Here is a 19,844-nt window from a genome sequence, read left to right as displayed (position 1 = left end):
CCTAACTGAGCCCTCACAACTCATCCTAACATAATCCTTCTTCTGCCACTTTACCAGAGATTCCACCTCCTTCGTAAACCACGGCTCCCACGGTCTACCGCTTCCTCCCTGCCTGACAGGTACATACTTATCTAGGACACACAGGAGCCTTTCCTTGAATAAGCTCCACATTTCTAATGTGCCCATCCCCTGCAGTTTCCTTCCCCATTCTATGCTCCCTAAATCTTGCCTAATCTCATTGTAATTGCCTTTCCCTCAGCTATAACTCTTGCCCAGTGGTATACACCTAGCCCTTTCCATCACTAAAGTAAGCATAACAGAATTGTGATTGCTCCTCTTCTCAGTTTTAAATGACCTACTCAGTATCCTTGAAATTCTCATTGTGCACTCCCCTGTCAGAGATCACCCTTCCTGCATTTAGCATCGACAGAAATGCACTTATTGGCCAGAACATAATTTGCAATTCTTTTAAAGATCCTCCAGGACACACTCCATAGCCTGAGAGATGGATTACAGCGTTTTCAACAACAGTGGATATCTACTGATGAGACTTTTTTTAAAAAAAATACATTCTTGGCTTTACCAAAGCTGGAGTATGATCCACAGGCACAGGGGCAATATTTTTAATTCATTCATGGGAAGTAGGCATCACTGGGCCAACCAGCATTTATTGCTCATCCTTCATTGCCCAGACAATAGTTAAGAGTCAGCCACATTGTTGTGGCTCAGGAGTCACATGTAGGCCAGCAGATTCCTTTCCTAATGGGCATTAGTAAACCGCATGGGTTTTTCCAACAATCAACAATGGTTTCATGGTCATCGTTAGACTCTTATACGAAGATCCTTTTCTATTAAACTCAATTTCCATCATCTGTCATGGCAGGATTTGAACCAGGGTCCCCAGAACACTAGAGATAATGGAACTGCAGATGCTGGAGAATCCGAGATAACAAAGTGTGGAGCTGGATGAACGCAGCAGGTCAAGCAGCATCTTAGGAGCACAAAAGCTGATGTTTCAGGCATGGATGCTTCATCAGAAAAGAGGGATGGGGAGAGGGTCCTGAAATAAATAGGGAGAGAAGGGGAGGCGGATTGAAGGTGGATAGAGGAGAAGATAGGTGGAGAGGAGACAGACAAGTTAAAGAGGCGGGAATAGAGCCTGTAGAGGTGAGTATTGGTGGGGAGGTAGGGAGGGGATAGGTCAGTCCGGGGAGGACGGACAGGTCAAGGGGGCGGGGTGATGTTAGGAGATAGGAAATGGAGGTGCGGCTTGAGGTGGGAGGAGGAAATAGGTGAGAGGAAGAACAGGTTAGGGAGGTGGAATGAGCTGGGCTGGTTTTGGGAAGCATGGAGGCGAAGGCGGCGGAAAAACTGCTCGATGTCCAAATGTGACTGGTATTCGTTGATGTGTGGGTGGAGAAGGACAAAGGTGAGCCCCTTACTGAGGACTTGAAACTGTTCGACCATGTCCTGAAGCAAACCAGTTACCACAGCCACATCACCTTCCTCACCATTCTCCCAGACCTCCCCCTGACAGAGGAAAAATGGTCAGTCCTCAGCAAGGGGCTCACCCTTGTCCCCCTCCATCCACACATCAACAAATACCAGAAATGTTTGGACATCAAGCAGTTTTTCCACCGCCTCTACCTCCACGCTTCCCAAAACCGGCCCAGCTCATCCCCGCCTCCCTAACCTGTTTTTCTTCTCACCTATCCCCTCCTCCCACCTCAAACTGCACCTCCATTTCCTACTTCCTAACCTCACCCCGCCCCCTTGACCTGTCCGTCCTCCTGAGACTGACCTATCCCCTCCCTACCTCCCCACCTATACTCACCTCTGCAGGCTCCATCCCTGTCTCTCTAACTTGTCTGTCTCCTCTATTCACCTTTGATCTGCCTCCCCCTCTCTCCCTATTTATTTCAGGGTCCTCTCCCCATCCCCCTTTTCTGATGAGGGGTCTAGACCTGAAATGCCAGCTTTCCTGCTCGGCTTGCTATGTTCATCCAGCTCTGCACCTGGTTATATTAGATTCTCCAGCATCTGCAGTTCCTACTATCTCTGAAACACATCACCCTGTTCCCTGGCTAACATCTCTGTCTCGGGCTTGCTACCGCGTTCCAGTGAAGCTCAGTGGAAGCTGGAAGAACAGCATCTCAAATTTTTACTTAGGAACTCTACAGCATTCTGGATTTGATATGGATTTCAACAATTTTAGGGCTTGAAGCACCTCTTCCCATATCCTTTCTCTAACCCCCACACACCAGACCTTGTCACCACATGGGCTGCTACCACAAACAACCCATTATCAGCCACCAACTCTGCCCATTGGCAGCTCCCAGGCTGCTTTTTATCTATTCCTTTATCTGCCCAATTGTGTTTCTCTCTCTCTGGGCTCCATCTCTATCATTTACTCCTTACCCCCACCAATCTCCAGCATATATACCATTCTTTTCCCAGCTACAGTCAACTGGACCAAAAACGTTAACTCTGATTTCTCTCCAAAGATGCTGCCAAACCTGCTGAGCTTTCTCCAGCAATTTCTGATTTTGTTACAAAAATGAATGCCCTGAGGGTGTGAAAGATGTGACAGACACACAAACATTCCGTTTCAATGACGTCTGAAAGTAGATAAATACCATTCTTTTGCAAAGGAATCTGCTGTAAGAAAAGTCGAAAAGTCCAACAAATTGAGAATAGAAAGCCTCCCTCATTATAAAGAACTATTTCTCAGCCTCAAAAGGGTTATCACCACCGCAGGACAACGTATCATGTGTGATTGTACAGCCGTCAGAACAAAGACTGTATTTGCAGCAACGCTGTTTTGACTGTGCAGCGATTATCTTTCACAAACAATTGATGACTCTCACAGAGATTCACTGCTCTATGTACAGGATGAAATATTAGCAACACGGCTGACACAGAATGCTATGCATTACGTTGGCAGGTTATCACTATACCCAGTCCTCAACCTTTTGTTTCATAGAGGCTTATCACCAGTTCCTTTCTGCCAATTAGCATTTTTGTTGGGTGAAAGCAAATTCCAGTTTGAAGAGAAGGCTCTCCCAGCTGGGATCAGATTACAGTGAAGTTGTCAGGCACCAGGAAGATAACAGCTACAGGATGTGAGCTAATGTCAGGCTGCAGGGCACAGTTCACTCTGTCAACTTTAACAAACTGCTGATTGGGAAAAAAAAGCCCACATCTAAAGCCACTGAACTTTGTAAAATCAGTACCTTGACATGTAGTAATTCACTTCAGTCTGATCTCTGGGGGGGGTTTGAACATAGAACATAGAACATAGAACAGTACAGCACAGAACAGGCCCTTCAGCCCACAATGTTGTGCCGACCATTGATCCTCATGTATGCACCCTCAAATTTCTGTGACCATATACATGTCCAGCAGTCTCTTAAATGACCCCAACGACCTTGCTTCCACAACTGCTGCTGGCAACGCATTCCATGCTCTCACAACTCTCTGCGTAAAGAACCTGCCTCTGACATCCCCTCTATACTTTCCACCAACCAGCTTAAAACTATGACCCCTCGTGCTAGCCATTTCTGCCCTGGGAAAAGGTGCCCTGGGTTTGGGTGGGGAATTTTGAGAATGTGTAACTTGGAAGGTCCAGGAAAACGCGGGCTCCTAATGCATTGCTTCCCACTCTACTATTCAATCGAATTACATTTTCATATTTTTAACAGGGTAGATAAAGATAAACTATTTCCATTGATTGGGGATTCTAGAATCCCCAAGGTTAAGTCAGCATAGTCCTATCCGGCCATAGGGTGCTCCCTCATTTGAGAGGCACAGCTGGTGAAGGTTTAACCTAAGGGTCACCACACCTCAGGGAAGGTGGTTGGTCGGAGTGGGGAGAAGGTTAAGGAGGACAGTCATGGTAACCTCAGCCAGTGCAGGAATTGAACCCAGAGATAATGGGAACTGCAGATGCTGGAGAATCTGAGGTAACAAAGTGTTGGGCTGGATGAACACAGCAGGCCAAGCAGCATCTTAGGAGTACGAAAGCTTTCCTGGTCCTAAGATGCTGCTTGGCCTGCTGTGTTCATCCAGCTCCACACTTTGTTATCAGGAATTGAACCCATACAGGTGATATCACCCTGCATACAAACCAGCCATCCAGCCAACTGAGCTAACCAACTAAACTAGGGGGCAGAGTCTGAGAATTAGGGCCAGACCGTTCAGGAAGCACTTCTACACAATGAAGGATGGTAGATGTTTGGAACTTTCTTCCGCGTGCTGGATCAGTTGTTCATTTTGGATCTAAAATTATGCATTTTTGTTAAGCAAAAGGTATTAAGGGGTATAGGCCAAAGACAGGTATATGGAGTTTGGACACAGATCAATCATGATCTCATTGAATGGTGGAACAGGCTTGATGGGCTAAAGGGCCCATTCCTGTTCCCATTTTCCTACCTTCCTACGTCCCACCAGCTAAAGATGTACACCCCATTGTATTAACTTGCCTTCTTTATAAATCTAACTGCAGCTTGACTCAAACTGTTTGATTTTTCCCCATGTGGAACACACACCAACTACACACCCTCCCCCCACCACCCCCAAACTCACTTAGCACCATTCAGTTCCTCTCCTTTCCCTGGTGGGAGAAAGGGCATGAGCACAAAGAAAATCAAAGCTCACAGTCCAATGCAGTGCTGAGAGAGTGCTGTATTGCTGTGGATACAGTTTATCAGCTGAGGCATTAATTGGAGGCCTCATCCACCCTCCCACATGGAAATAAAAGATCCTGTGGCACTATAACAGCGGTAAGCACCACTGGCTGACCTGCCTTTCTTGCTCATCCCTAGTTGCCCCTTGACAAGGTGGGGGGGTGAGCTGCCTTCTTGAAGCACTGCAGTCCTCCTGCTGTAGGTTGACCCTCAATGCCATTAGGGAAGTATTTCCAGGATTTGACCCAGCGACAGTGAAGGAAATGGGGATATATTTTGTGAGGAAAGTGAGTGACTTGGAGGTGGTGTTCCCATGTATCCGCTGCCCTTGATCTTCTAGATGGAAGTGGTCATGGGTTTGGAAGATGCTGTGAGCATTTAAAAAAGCAGATCATTATCACACATCAGCTCTTGCTAGCACCTGTTCCATAAATTTGCTGTTTCACTTTCTCCAACGAAATGTGACTACTGTTTAAATTAGCACCAAAGTGCTTTGAGATATCCAGCGGAAATGAATGGAGCTATAGAAATGCAAGTCTGTCTTTTGTAGATTCAACTCTTCTTGCCAGCTTGCTTATTTTTAAAATTACCTGCTTAAGAAATCTAGGCTGTGTGACAGTCCCTGACTGAAGCACACAGCTATTCATTGTCACCCAAGGAAACCAATGTCATTGTTTCTGAAAAGCAAAGTCCTGTGTTTTTCTTCTCATATGTCTTTGAGAAATACTTTGTTTAATGAGATCAGAATTGCAACATCGTGCAGCATGGTTACGCAAACACTTGGCTACAACTAAATCTCAGAATCACAGAACTATTCCATTGCAGAAAGAGGCCATTCAACCCACTGAGCATACACCCTTTCATATATCTAGTCCAACCTTATTATCCAACGTCGATCTCCTGCACTGTCCTTTATCCCTGACAGCACTACTACCCAAAACCCTCAGCTGGCCGACAGACATTATTGGATTTGGTTTGATTTATTATTGTCACCACATGTGCCTAAGTACAGTGAAAAGTTTGGTTTTGCGTGCAGTGCTAGCAGATCATACCCGTTCAGAATGCGTAACAGCAATAGAACGGACGAAGAAGTACAATGTTGCAGAAGGTGCACAAACAGCAAAATCAATGCTAAATTTTAAATTTGAGACGTCCATTCTGGAGTCTAAAACAGCAAGGTGGAGGCTGCTCTTCAATCCGTTGGTACATGTCTTTCAGCTTATCTTCATAAATCTGAAAAGACCTCCATTACTCAAAACTCGCCACCTCCATTACTGTTTGAGAGTTACCAGCATGTTAGGAGCTGGCAGGTCTATACTGCCAGATGATGTGCAGCTTCTTAACCATTTCGTCACAACCCCAGGCCATATAAACCACACAAAGCACAAATAAAAGCCCACAGTAAGTACTGCTACTTTGCTAGAGTTTACATGCTATTTAGCTGAAGTCCAAATCCCATTGAAGCACTCACTCAAAAGGGAATTAGTAAGTTATTTGAAAAGGAACCATGTACCGATACGAGGAGTGGAGAAGGAGGAGAAAATGACACCGAGTGAAGTGCTCATTTGAAGGGCTAGCTCATATACAATGGGCTGAATGGCCTTTGTCTTCATACCACCAATGCTGTGCAGTGAATAATTTTTGCTCCAAAACAAAGATCCTCTCATCCAATCAGCAAATCATTCCAAGCCCTTCTCCCCACTCCGGTACTTATCCAGATTTCTGTTAAATGCCAATACTGCTTGTCTCAGTGATTGTGGAATTCCACATTCTCACCATTCTCTGGCAAAGAATTCGCCTGAATTTTCTTTTGTGGTTTATTCATGGTTATCACCAGAACAGGTTTAAAAGAGGAGATGGGAAAGACTTAGCTGTACAAAACTCTGGCGCGGCTGCACTTAGAGTATTGTGTACAGTTCTGGTCACCGCATTATAAGAAGGATGTGGAAGCTTTGGAAAGGGTGCAGAGGAGATTTACTAGGATGTTGCCTGGTATGGAGGGAAGGTCTTACAAGGAAAGGCTGAGGGACTTGAGGCTGTTTTCATTAGAGAGAAGACTTTTCCTACAGGTCTGTACGTTATCATGGCATACTAACATTTCTTTCTCATAGACTTACCCCTAAGGATATGGAGTGGGCCATTTCAGGATGAAATGTCTATACCCATCAGTGGTGAGCATGTGGAGTTCTCTGTCACAGAAAGCAGTTGAGGCCAAAGATACTGCATGTTTTCAAGAAGGTAAGTACAGTTCTTGGCAGAAGTGGGTCAAAGGGTACGAGGAGAAAGCAGGAACAGGGGATGGTTGAATGACAGAGCAGGTTCGAAAGGGCCAAATGGCCCATTCCTGCTCTTATTTTTTAAATGTTCCTTTTTACCACACCCCCCCCCCCCAAGAGTGAAGAATCCTGGCATTTTTGAACATTGAGTAGTATTTTGAAGTAACGGGCCCCATTTATTCCTCAAACAACATCCTTAAAGCAGACGATCTGGTTATTAGCACGTTCCTGTGTGGGAGCTTGTCATACACAAATTGGTGGACTATCCTACAGCACAATTCCCTTTCTAATGGCATTGTGGGTCTACCAAGAGGAAGAAGACTACAGTGGTTCAAGACAGCAGCTCATTACCACCTTCTCAAGAATTACTAGTGATGGACAATATATGCCCATCCGGTGGTGCCCACGAATGAATCACAAGGAAAAAACCCCAGCAAGATCCTCCAGCTCCACACCGTGTCATCAAGGTCAAAATTACCTCACTGGTTGTGAATCACCACGGGGTGCCTGGAGGCCATGAAAAGTGTGGCTCAATGCAAATCTTTAAAAAACAACCAAACTGGTAGTTCCCCTGTAACTACAGACTGCAATTACTTAAACACTGCAGTTCAACAGGGTGTAGATACATGATAATGGAAACAGGGCAAATCAACCCAAATAAACTGGAAAGTCAATTCCCATGCGCCAGAATGCAAGCACAGTCAGCAGTTACATGGCGATCAGACTGTAGAGACTTTCCATGTGCCTGCGAAACAATGCGAGGGTGCCAAGCAAGTAGGATGAGCCTCATGGATGGACAGTGGGGAAAGAGTAGTGACAGAGGGGGTAGGTACACACTGGTCTCAAGGTCCCAAATAAACAAGCGTATCGTTGCCCGGAGTGAGGGGCTGAGGTCCAAGCTAGGATGTTAAGAGCAGACAGCAGCATATTTCAAACCAAAGCTAGACTGACACACTCGCCACAGCAGGAGTAAATACCTGTATGACTGTATTACTGTGTTACTGAAACATTGCTAAAGCATTCTTTGCATGTTGGCTTTTCAACGCAGAGGTCTCCTTGCTATTTGTCAGATATGTATATGTTCTACGTTCCATAGGACAGCAACAGGCCCTTTGTTCCACCACATCTGTGCTGACCATATTCCACTTTAAACTAATCCCATTTGCCTGCATGCCTCAAAAATGTGACAATAGTGAAAGTGAAATACAGGTATCTATTTCCAATAAAAAAAATGAATTTTCTGCAACTCAAATAACAAGAATACAGAACAGCTGAAGAAGTACTCAAAATTGTTCCCTAATAAAATGGGGATGTAAATGCAGGGCAACAGATATCAAATTGTTCAGACCTTCTGTATAAGCACGATCATATTTATGTTATAAATTTACTTGGGGGATTGCTGTAATCAGTGTGAAGAGAATTCCTTTAAACAAAAGCATTTTGGATGACACATCCAGGAAAACAGGTAAGGTGCAATGCAAGAGATTACAAAGCACTTGCATCCACATGCAGAACATTACACAGCTAATCATTCACTACAGGGAGGAGTTTTATTGCTGGATATAAAAATCTTTACCTCCAGGACCATAGAAAATGGATTGCTAAACTCAGCTTTCACATTTGGAACCTAGCCCCAAATTAATTTTACAGATTTTTGAGGCTAATCTCAAGATATGGATGTCACTGGCATTTATTCTTCATTAATGATTGTTAATTTTATACCAATTCTGTTTAATTATATACAGATGATCAGCATTTGTTGAGGTTTCACTTGAGCTTTTGTAAGGGCTCTCGTGGTGCAGTGGTAATGTCCCCATCTCTGAGCCTGAAGGCCTGGGTTCAAGTCTAGCCTGCTCCAGTCACGTGTAAGTACACCTCTAAATAGGTTGATACCTTGAACGCAGAGGGCTCTTGTGATGCAGTGGTAGTGCCCCTACCTTTAAGCTAGGTTGCCTGGGTTTAAGTCCCATATGCTGCAGAGGTGTATAACAACATCTCTAAACAGGTTGTTTAGGAAAAATATCCACAGAACATATAAGTAGCTACTAATCCAAGGGTATGGTGGGTAGTGGCAGTGTCCAAACTGCTAGGTCAGAAGGTCCAGGTTCCAAAATCCCAACTATCACTAATGTGCATGGGCCTAGGAGGCCAATGCAGCTGGTCAGAAAATTAGAGGGAATATTGATTAATAATATGCCCATGATGGGTACTTACATATACAACTATTGGAAATTGTGGGGAGGTTGAGTTAGGGGCTGCATGGTTGGAATGGTCAACTCCAGAATACAAAACAGAGTAGAAATTGACCAAGTAGAAAGTTACATCTTTCATGGACTGGCTTTCCAGAATAGAACATGGTGTGTCATCTTCCTGATCCATTCTAGTTGTAGTTTAGCACAAGGAATTGATTTGTTTGGCCACTTTAGACATCACCTAAAGATAAACTATGTTGGTGAAGAACTGGAATAACATACCATATAAGGATTGCAAGTTTCCACCTGGGGGGACATTAGTGCATCAACTGAGATTTTCTTCTGCAACAATCTTGACAGTTTGGCACACTTTTAGTGAAACCACATTTTCTTTCATCAAAAGAGATGATGGAGGCAATGTATTATTGGTGGACTATTAAATAGGATCCCACCACTGCAGTTGGAGGAATTTGAATGCAATAATAAAAAAAACACCTAGAACTAGGAGTCTAATGACGACCATGAATTTATTGTCAATTGCCGGAAAAATATCTGTGCTCTGCATGCACTAACTAACCTGACCTTTCAGTTGCCATCCACTTAACTCCCACCTTCCTCCCCCCTCCCCTGGTGATATGTCCATCACTGGCCTCCTCCATTGTCTGAGAGAGGTCAACGGAAACTGGAGGAACAACACCTTATATTTCACCCTGGGAGCTTACAGCCCGATGACCTGAATACTGAATTCATCAGCTTCAAAAATCTCTCCTCTCCTAACCTGCCCATCTTCTGACTCACCTAGCCACTGACCAACCACAATAAACCCCTACCTGCATCTCACTTACCCTCCTCCTCCTCCCTCTACTAATTTTGGGCTTCCTTCCCCCTTCCCAGTCCTGACAAAGCATTTCACCCCCAAAAGTTGACTTTCCTGCTCTGCAGTTGCAGTCTGATTGGCTGTGTTTTTGCAGCACCACATTTATGGACTGTTGGAAAAACCCATCTGGTTCACTAATAGAACATAGAACATAGAACATAGAACAGTACAGCACAGAACAGGCCCTTCAGCCCACAATGTTGTGCCGACCATTGATCCTCATGTATGCACCCTCAAATTTCTGTGACCATATACATGTCCAGCAGTCTCTTAAATGACCCCAATGACCTTGCTTCCACAACTGCTGCTGGCAACGCATTCCATGCTCTCACAACTCTCTGCGTAAAGAACCTGCCTCTGACATCCCCTCTATATGTTCCTCCAACCAGCTTAAAACTATGACCCCTCGTGCTAGCCATTTCTGCCCTGGGAAATAGTCTCTGGCTATCAACTCTATCTATGCCTCTCATTATCTTGTATACCTCAATTAGGTCCCCTCTCCTCCTCCTTTTCTCCAATGAAAAGAGACCGAGCTCAGTCAACCTCTCTTCATAAGATAAGCCCTCCAGTCCAGGCAGCATCCTGGTAAACCTCCTCTGAACCCTCTCCAAAGCATCCACATCTTTCCTATAATAGGACGCCCAGAACTGGACGCAGTATTCCAAGTGCGGTCTAAGCAAAGTTTTATAGAGCTGCAACAAGATCTCACCACTCTTAAACTCAATCCCCCTGTTAATGAAAGCCAAAACACCATATGCTTTCTTAACAACCCTGTCCACTTGGGTGGCCATTTTAAGGGATCTATGTATCTGCACACCAAGATCCCTCTGTTCCTCCACGCTGCCAAGAATCCTATCCTTAATCCTGTACTCAGCTTTCAAATTCGACCTTCCAAAATGCATCACCTCGCATTTATCCAGGTTGAACTCCATCTGCCACCTCTCAGCCCATCTCTGAATCCTGTCAATGTCCCGCTGCAGCCTACAACAGCCCTCTACACTGTCAACGACACCTCCGACCTTTGTGTCATCTGCAAACTTGCTGACCCATCCTTCAATCCCCTCATCCAAGTCATTAATAAAAATTACAAACAGTAGAGGCCCAAGGACAGAGCCCTGTGGAACCCCTAATGTCCTTTAGGGAAGGAAACTGCCATCCTTATCTGGACTGACCGATATGTGACTCCAGACTTTCAGCAATGTGGTTGATTCTTAGCTTGGCAATAAAGGTTGTTTTGCATATTCCCATTACCAATAGCCGAACTACAGTCAGGTCAATCATGAAGCTCTTCACGATTACAAACTCAAGTACAATTTCAATCTCATCCACTGGATTTTTCCAGCATACAATATCTGAATTAGGTTGTGACATAAAACTGTTCAATTTACTCATGGAGAGAAAAATGTCTTCTTTCTATCCCCAAGACACGCTTTGGACAGTGAAAAATATATGAATCTCAGGTACACCATCAATAACTTAAGCAACTTGTTGCTTTCCATCACCCTTTGCAATAAAATTTATTTGGTGTATGTTTCAACAGGGGTAACACCATCGCCACTCCCTTATCCCAACAAATTACATCTGAAACCATCTAAGCTCATTTCTTTATTGAGACTTTTTGGACCTAAGAATCTGAGTCTGGACTCACATGTAGGACAGAGATCTTCTAAAGGGGAGCATTATAAAAATAGGTAACTAATCAACCTATTCAAAGAAGTTACAACATATCTCTAGAACAGGTGGGACTTGAACACAGGTCTCTTGGTGCGGGTAGGGACATTAGCACTACACACAATGAGGAAAATCATTGGAAACCACAGTTTTGCCCATGGGGAACGTAACCTAGATGGAGTTTAATGCCAATCACATCATGGTCATTAATAGCCAACCCCAGATTGTTAACTCACCTGTCCTGGTGGGGTAAGTCACAGATCATCAACTGGGACCCTCCATTACCAGTCCAGTGACAAAACCACTAAACCATTGCCCACAATACAGTAGCAACTCATCTTATCCATGCCAATGTTCATAGCTCACAGGGAAGGGAGATGTTGGCCGAAGGGTATTATCACTGGCCTATTAATTTAGAGACCCAAGTAAGGTTCTGGACACCAGGGTTCAAATCCTACCATGGCATATAATGGAACTTGAATTCAATTTTAAAAAAATCAGGAATTAAGACTCTAATGATGGCCATGATGTTGGAGAAATATCCACCTAATGACTTTCAGGGAAAGAAACTGCAGACCTTAACCCAGTCTAGCTTACAGTCTAGACTCCAGACCCACAGCAATTTGGATGATTCTTAATTAGGACTGGGTAACAAACACAGGCCCAGCTTGTAACACCCACATCCTACCAATGAATTTTTTTTAAACAAAAAGCCTCTTCAAGTCATCCAACCTCCAGCAACACACTCTTAAGAGTTAAGAGTAAAGAAAAGATCATTCAATCCCTCAAACCTGCTCCACTATTCAAACAATCATGACCGATCTAATGTGGTCTCAACTCCACTGTCTTTTCTTTCCAACCCACGGGACCCCCTTGGCTAGCTTTTACTGCTGTGTTTGCATTTATTGAGTTTTGCCTCAAAATGTTTCCCCAAAATATTAAATTATTGGGGCATGCTGGGGTTCAGTGGCACTGCACTTGTCCCCAAATCACAAGGATAAGTCTCCAAATCCCACACCATGGCTTGTGTACAAATAGGAATAACATACTCATCAGTGCAGTACTGGAGGAGTGCTGCACTGTAGGAGATGCTTTCTCTCCGATAAGATGTTTAACCAAGGTCCTAACTGCCTGCTCAGGTGGATTTAAGATTCACAGTACAATCTGAAAGAAGTTCAGGGTGGTAATCCCCAGTGTTGTCCTAAATATTTTGTCCCCATCATCATAAATAAGAAATTTTTGAAAACAATATTTGGTCATTTTAACTTTGCTGTCTGCAGGAGGCTGCTGAGTGTAAATTAGCTGCTGTGTTTCCTACCTGACTACCCTTCAAAAAGGTTTCATTAACAGTTCACTAATTGTAAAACGCAGAGAAAGGTGCTATATAAGTACTAGTTTTTTTCACCTCTTTTGAACATAGTAGATTTGTTTTCCCCCCCTTGTGGAAGAACAACATACCTGTAGGGCAGTAACAACATGACAAGGATTCAGCAGGTAGATGAGAGTTTTGGTCGCACACTTAAATCCAATCTCCAACCCAAAGCTCAGGCATAGGGCAGCTTGCAGGAGGTTTCTCCCCAGAGTCCCTTCACGTCCCTGTGAAGATGTTTGTAATGTCCAATCCTCTTGAACACCTCTGATTTTCCTGTAGGCCAACAGAATTTGCAGCAAGGATACAGTGATCATGATGATAGTCTCCAGGGTACGCTGACCAACTGACAGGAAGGCAGCACACTCCTCTCCACCATTGCCAGAGATGCTGGGGTCCACTCCACCGTACACTGCGTCTAAGATATTATCCAGTTCCAATCTGGTCATCTTCAGAAATGGAGAATCCCACTTGACATTCACTCCTCAGACTACGAGCGTTATAACTCTCCACAAGCCCACAGAATAAAATGAAACCTAATCTTTTAAGCTTCAAGATAAAGTTTCCCTAGCCGACTGGGCTCATGGGCTGAATTTAATTAAAAGGGAAACCTCTATACTTTGCTCTTAATCCTTTACATTTAGATTTTTTTCTAAATTTTAAAATTCACTGAGAAGTCTCACCAACATCTCTCATTCAGAAACAATAGGCTGCCCATTAAAGTATGAAAGAACTGAAGGGACATAACACTTTTAAAAGTAGTAAAGAATGAAGGACTTATAGTCTACGCATTAGTCCCTTTTGGTTTGAATTCATTTGGCGATGATTTCGGCTCGAGGTTTACGATCCTAACAAAAGTGATTAATTTTTTCAACTGCTCGTGAAATTCCTTCTCCAATGTCCAACCCGAGGAGATTTCCACAGAGATTATTTTTAATTGTTTCCACAAACCCAGTCGGTGGGGGGTGATGTTAGGTGGGGATCAGGGCTCTCCTGCAGACTCCGGTAATGGAAACTTTCCTCCTAGAGGTACCTGGCTGCTCCTTCCATCACTGTGCCGGCTGCTCTCTGCTGCTGCGAGCGGTAGCTGTGGGGCTAAAAACTGACGGCCCCGCTACTCCCTCTAACTCACTACAACAAGAAACAACCTGAAAGCGTCTACCTGCTCACCTGCGAACGTCTCAGCCAATCACCTGGAGCACTCTCTCAGCCTGTCACCTGGAGCACTCTCTCAGCCAATCCCCTGGAGCACTCTCTCAGCCAATCCCCTGGAGCCCTCTCTCAGCCAATCCCCTGGAGCCCTCTCTCAGCCAATCCCCTGGAGCCCTCTCTCAGCCTATCACCTGGAGCCCACTCTCAGCCAATCCCCTGGAGCCCTCTCTCAGCCAATCACCTGGAGCCTTGTCCCAGCTAATGACCCAGAGCCCACTCTCAGCCAATCACCTGGAGTCTTGTCCCAGCCAATTACCTGGACTCCACTCACAGCCAATTACCTGGAGCCCTGTCTCAGCCAATCACCTGGAGGTCTGCCTTAGCCAATCACCTGGAGCCCTCTCAAACAAGTACCTGGAGCCTTGCCTCATTTGATCGCTGGTCCCCAATCTCAGTTAATCACCCGGAGTCGTGTGCTAACTCGTCAGAGCTGGATTTATGACAACAAAGTGTGAAGCTGGATGAGCACAGCAGGCCAAGCGCATCTCAGGAGCACAACAGCTCACATTTCAGGCCCAGACGCTTCATCAGAAAAGGGGGATGGGGAGAGGGTTCTGGAATAAATAGGGGGAGAGGGGGAGGCAGACCGAAGATGGATAGAGGCGAAGATAGGTGGAGAGGAGAGTATGGGTGGGGGTGGGGGTGGGGACGGGGACGGGATAGGTCAGTCCAGGGAGGATGGACAGGTCAAGGGGGTAGGATGAGGTTAGCAGGTGGGAAATAGAGGTGCAGCTTGGGTTGGGAGGAGGGGATAGGTGAGAGGAAGAACAGGTTAGGGAGATGGGGTCGAGCTGGGCTGGTTTTGTGATGCAGTGGGGGGGAGGGGAGATTTTGAAGCTTGTGAAGTCCACATTGATACCATTGGGCTGCAGGGTTCCCAAGTGCAATATGAGTTCCTGTTCCTGCAACTTTTGGGTGGCATCATTGTGGCACTGCAGGAGGCCCATGGTGGACATGTCATCTAAGGAATGGGAGGGGGAGTTAAAATGGTTTGCAACAGGGAGGTGCAGTTGTTTATTGCGAACCGAGTTGCGGTGTTCTGCAAAGCGTTCCCCAAGCCTCCGCTTGGTTTCCCCAATGTAGAATAAGCCACACTGGGTACAGTATACTACATTGGCAGATGTGCAGGTGAACATCTGCTTGATATGGAAAGTCATCTTGGGGCTTGGGATGGGGGTGAGGGAGGAGGAGTGGGAGCAAGTGTAGCACTTCCTGCGGTTGCAGGGGAAGGTGCCGGGTTGGAGGGGAGTGTGGAGCGGACAAGGGAGTCACGGTGAGAGTGGTCTCTCCGGAAAGCAGACAAGGGTGGGGATGGAAAAATGTCTTGGGTGGTGGGGTCGGATTGTAGATGGCGGATGTGTCGGAGGATCATGCATTGTATCCGGAGGTTGGTGGGGTGGTATGTGAGGACGAGGGGGATTCTCCTAGGGCCGATATTGCGGGGGCAGGGTGTGAGGGATGTGTTGCGGGAAATGCGGGAGACATGGTCAAGGGCGTTCTCAACCACTGCAGGGGGGAAGTTGCAGTCCTTGGAGAACACGGACATCTGGGATGTGCGGGAGTGGAATGCTTCATCCTGGGATGGGATGCGGCTGAGGCGAAGGAATTGGGAATAGGGGATGGAATTTTTGCAGGGGTGTGAGTGGGAGGATGTCTTTTCTAGGTAGCTGTGGGAGTCGGTGGGGTTGAAGTGGACATCAGTTTCTAGCTGGTTGCCTGAGATGGAGACAGAGAGGTCCAGGAAGGTGAGGGATGTGTTTGAGATGGCCCAGGTGAACTTGAGGTTGGGGTGGAAGGTCTGGGTGAAGTGGATGAACTGTTCAAGCTGCTCTTGGGAGCAAGAGGTGGTGCCGATACAGTTATCAATGTAACGGAGGAAGAGGTGGGGTTTGGGGCCAGTGTAGGTGCGGAAGAGGGACTGTTCCACCTAACCTACAAAGAGGCAGCCATAGCTTGGGCCCATGTGGGTACCCATGGCCACCCCCTTTGTCTGTAGGAAGTGGGAGGAATCAAAGGAGAAGTTGTTGAGGGTGAGGATGAGTTCGGCTAGGCAGATGAGGGTGTCGGTGGAGGGGGGATTGGTCGGGCCTGCGGGACAGGAAGAAGTGGAGAGCCTTAAGGCCATCTGCATGAGGAATGCATGAGTATTGGGACTGGATGTCTATGGTGAAAATGAGGTGTTGGGGGCCAGGGAATTGGAAGTTCTGGAGGAGGTGGAGGGCATGGTTGGTGTCAGGGACGTAGGTGGGGAGTTCCTGGACCAAGGGGAAGAAAATGCCGTCCAGATAGGTGGAGATCAGTTCGTTGCAGCAGGAGCAGGCGGAGACAATAGGTCGGCCAGGGCAGGCAGGTTTGTGGATTTTTGGGAAGGAGATAGAAGCGGACGGTGCGGGGCTGGGGAACAATGAGGTCGGAGGCTGTGGGTGGGAGGTCACCTGAGGTGTTGAGGTCATGGATGGTATTGGAGATGATGGTTTGGTGCTTGCGGGTGGGGTCATGATCAAGGGGGTGGTAGGAGGAGGTGTCGGCGAGTTGGCGTTTGGCCTTGGCAATGTAGAGGGCAGTGTGCCATACTACCACTGCGCCTCCCTTGTCTGTGGGTTTGATGGGGAGGTTGGGATTGGAACGGAGGGCTGTGTGTTGTGCGGGGGGAGAGGTTGGAGTGGGTGAGGGGGGTGGAGAGGTTGAGGCTGTTGATGTCTCAACGGCAGTTGGAGATGAAGAGGTCGAGGGGAGGGTAGGAGGCCTGGAGGTGGTGTCCAGGAGGACAATTTATGTTGGAAGCGGGTGAAGGGGTCAGTGGAGGGAGGGTTAGCCTCCCAGTTAAAGAAGTAAGCATGGAAAAGTAGTAAAGAAGTAAGAGCTGGATTTATGTGTCGCTCAGAATTGCTGAATTGTTATCATACAGTCTCTACAGTGTGGAAGCAGGTCATTTGGCCCATTGCATCCACATGTCTGAAGACCTTCCCACCCTCACCCTCGCCCTCTCCCTGTAATCCAGAATTTTCCACGGCTAGGTCACCTAACCATATATCCCTGGATACTATGTGCAATTTAGCATGGCCAATCCACCTAGCCTGCACATCTTTGGACCCTGGGCGGAAACTGGAGCACCCAGAGAAAACCCATGCAAACATGGGGCAGGTGTGCAAACTCCACACAGTCACCTGAGGCTGGAATTGAACCCTGGTCCCTGGTGCTGTGAGGCAGCAGGACTAACCACTAAGCCACCGTGCCACCCCAAAAGGACATTAGTCAACCAGATGAATTTTTAAATAATAAATTACATTGTTGTGTTTGTGTTTATATTTTGAATTCGAATTGTGCAATAGGTGAGGTATGAACCTATAGGTCCTGAGCATTAGGCTTGGGTGCTGGTTTACTGAACCAGAGATACTACAACAACACCAACTCTCCATGGGAACACTACACCAACTCTCCCCAGGTAACAGAAAAAGTCCATTCGGCCCATTGTATCTGCTGTTGTACTGCTATTGTAGAACCTTTCCCCCCACATCGCTGGACACTATTTCCATCCAAATAGAGATCTAGTTTCCTCCTGAATGCTTCAATTGAACTTTGAAAGGACAGTCTTAGAAGTTGAAATTGAAGTTTCTCATTTCTGGAATCATGCTTTAAAATTTCTTCTGCACTCTCTCCAATGCATTTTATCAATAATGTGGCATCTAGAAGTATACTCAATACTCCAACGTATGATAACACAGAACTGCAGATCCTGAAAATCTGAAACAAAAGCAGAAATTGCAAGAGAAACCCAACAGGTCTGGCAGCATCTGTGGAGAGAAAGCAGAGTTAACATTTCAGGAACAGTGACCCTTAAAGAATTAACGAGATAACAAGATAACAAAGTGTGGAGCTGGATGAACACAGCAGGCCAAGCAGCATCTCAGGAGCACAAAAGCTGATGTTTCGGGCCTAGACCCTTCATCAGAAAAGGGGGATGGGGAGAGGGAACTGGAATAAATAGGGGGAGAGGGGGAGGCGGACCGAAGATGGAGAGAAAACAAGATAGGTGGAGAGGAGAGTATAGGTGAGGAGGTAGGGAGGGGATAGGTCAGTCCAGGGAAGATGGACCGGTCAAGGAGGTGGGATGAGGTGGTAGGTAGGAAATGGAGGTGCGGCTTGAGGTGGGAGGAAGGGATGGGTGAGGGAAAGAACAGATTGGGGAAGAACAGATTAGGGAAGCAGAGACAGACTGGGCTGGTTTTGGAATGCAGTGGGGGGGGGGAGGGGAGATTTTGAAGTTTGTGAAGTCCACATTGATACCATTGAGCTGCAGGGTTCCCAAGCAGAATATGAGTTGCTGTTCCTGCAACCTTCGGGTGGCATCATTGTGGCACTGCAGGAGGCCCATGATGGACATGTCATCTAAAGAATGGGAGAGGGAGTTGAAATGGTTCACAACTGGGAGGTGCAGTTGTTTGTTGCGAACCGAGCGGAGGTGTTCTGCAAATGGGTTTCCCCAAATGTAGAGGGAGCCACACTGGGTGCAATAGATACAATATACCACTTTGGCAGATGTGCAGGTATGGAAGGTCATCTTGGGGCCTGGGATAAGGGTGAGGGAGGAGGTGTGGGGGCAAGTGTAGCGCTTCCTGCGGTTGCGGGGGAAGGTGTTGGGTGTGGTGGGGTTGGAGGGGAGTGTGGAGCAGACAAGGGAGTCGCGGAGAGAGTGGTCTCTCCGGAAGGCAGACAAGGGTGGGGATGGAAAAATGGTTTGGGTGTTGGGGTCGGATTGTGGATGTCGGAAGTGTCGGAGGATGATGCGTTGCATCTGGAGGTTGGTGGGGTGCTATGTGAGAACGAGGGTATCCTCTGGGGGCGGTTGTGGCAGGGGCGGGATGTGAGGGATGTGTTGCGGGAAATGCGGGAGACGCGGTCAAGGGCGTTCTCAACCACTGTGGGGGCAAGTTGCAGTCCTTGAAGAACGTGGACATCTGGGATGTGCGGGAGTGGAATGCCTCATCATGGGAGCAGATGTGGTGAAGGCAAAGGAATTGGGAATGGTATTTTTGCAGGAGGGTGGGTGGGAGGAGGTATATTCTCGGTAGCTGTGGGAGTCAGTGGGCTTGAAATGGACATCAGTTTCTAGCTGGTTACCTGAGATGGAGACTGAGAGGTCAAGGAAGGTGAGGGATGTGTTAGAGATGGCCCAGGTGAACTTGAGGTTGGGGTGGAAAGTGTTGGTAAAGTGGATGAACTGTTCGAACTCCTCTGGGGAGTAAGAGGCGGCACCAATAACGGAGGAAGAGGTGGGGTTTGGGGCCTGTGTCGGTGCGGAAGCATTGTTGGTCAACCCACAGTAGGAGGACTGCAGCAGTTCAAGAAGGCAGCTCACTATCACCTTCTCAAGGGCAAGAAATTCTGTTTCAGAGATATTAGGAACTGCAGATGCTGAAGAATCTGAGATAACAAGGTATAGAGCTGGGTGAACACAGCAGGCTAAGCAGCATCAGAGGAGCAGGAAAGCTGACCCCTTCACCTGCCTCCAACACAAGTCCTCTTCCTGGACACCATCCCCAGGCCTCCTACACTACCTTG

At 46.7% G+C, this 19,844-nt stretch overlaps 1 protein-coding gene across 1 annotated transcript in view; it reads right to left on the bottom strand.

The window, feature by feature from the left end:
* LOC125453090 (transmembrane protein 164-like) overlaps nucleotides 1–14,196 on the bottom strand; it is a 50,184-nt gene extending 35,988 nt beyond the window's left edge. The window contains exon 1 of the mRNA XM_048532188.2: nucleotides 13,160–14,196. Within this exon, the coding sequence (XP_048388145.1) occupies nucleotides 13,160–13,519 (360 nt within the window). The 5' untranslated portion in view covers nucleotides 13,520–14,196. The remainder of the gene's footprint in view (nucleotides 1–13,159) is intronic.
* Nucleotides 14,197–19,844: the final 5,648 nt, after the last annotated feature.

This window comes from Stegostoma tigrinum, chromosome 6 (genome assembly GCF_030684315.1).
Source record: "Stegostoma tigrinum isolate sSteTig4 chromosome 6, sSteTig4.hap1, whole genome shotgun sequence".
Taxonomy (NCBI): Eukaryota; Metazoa; Chordata; class Chondrichthyes; order Orectolobiformes; family Stegostomatidae; genus Stegostoma; species Stegostoma tigrinum.
Note: the sequence above shows the minus strand (reverse complement) of the source record. Positions and strands in the feature narration are given on the sequence as shown.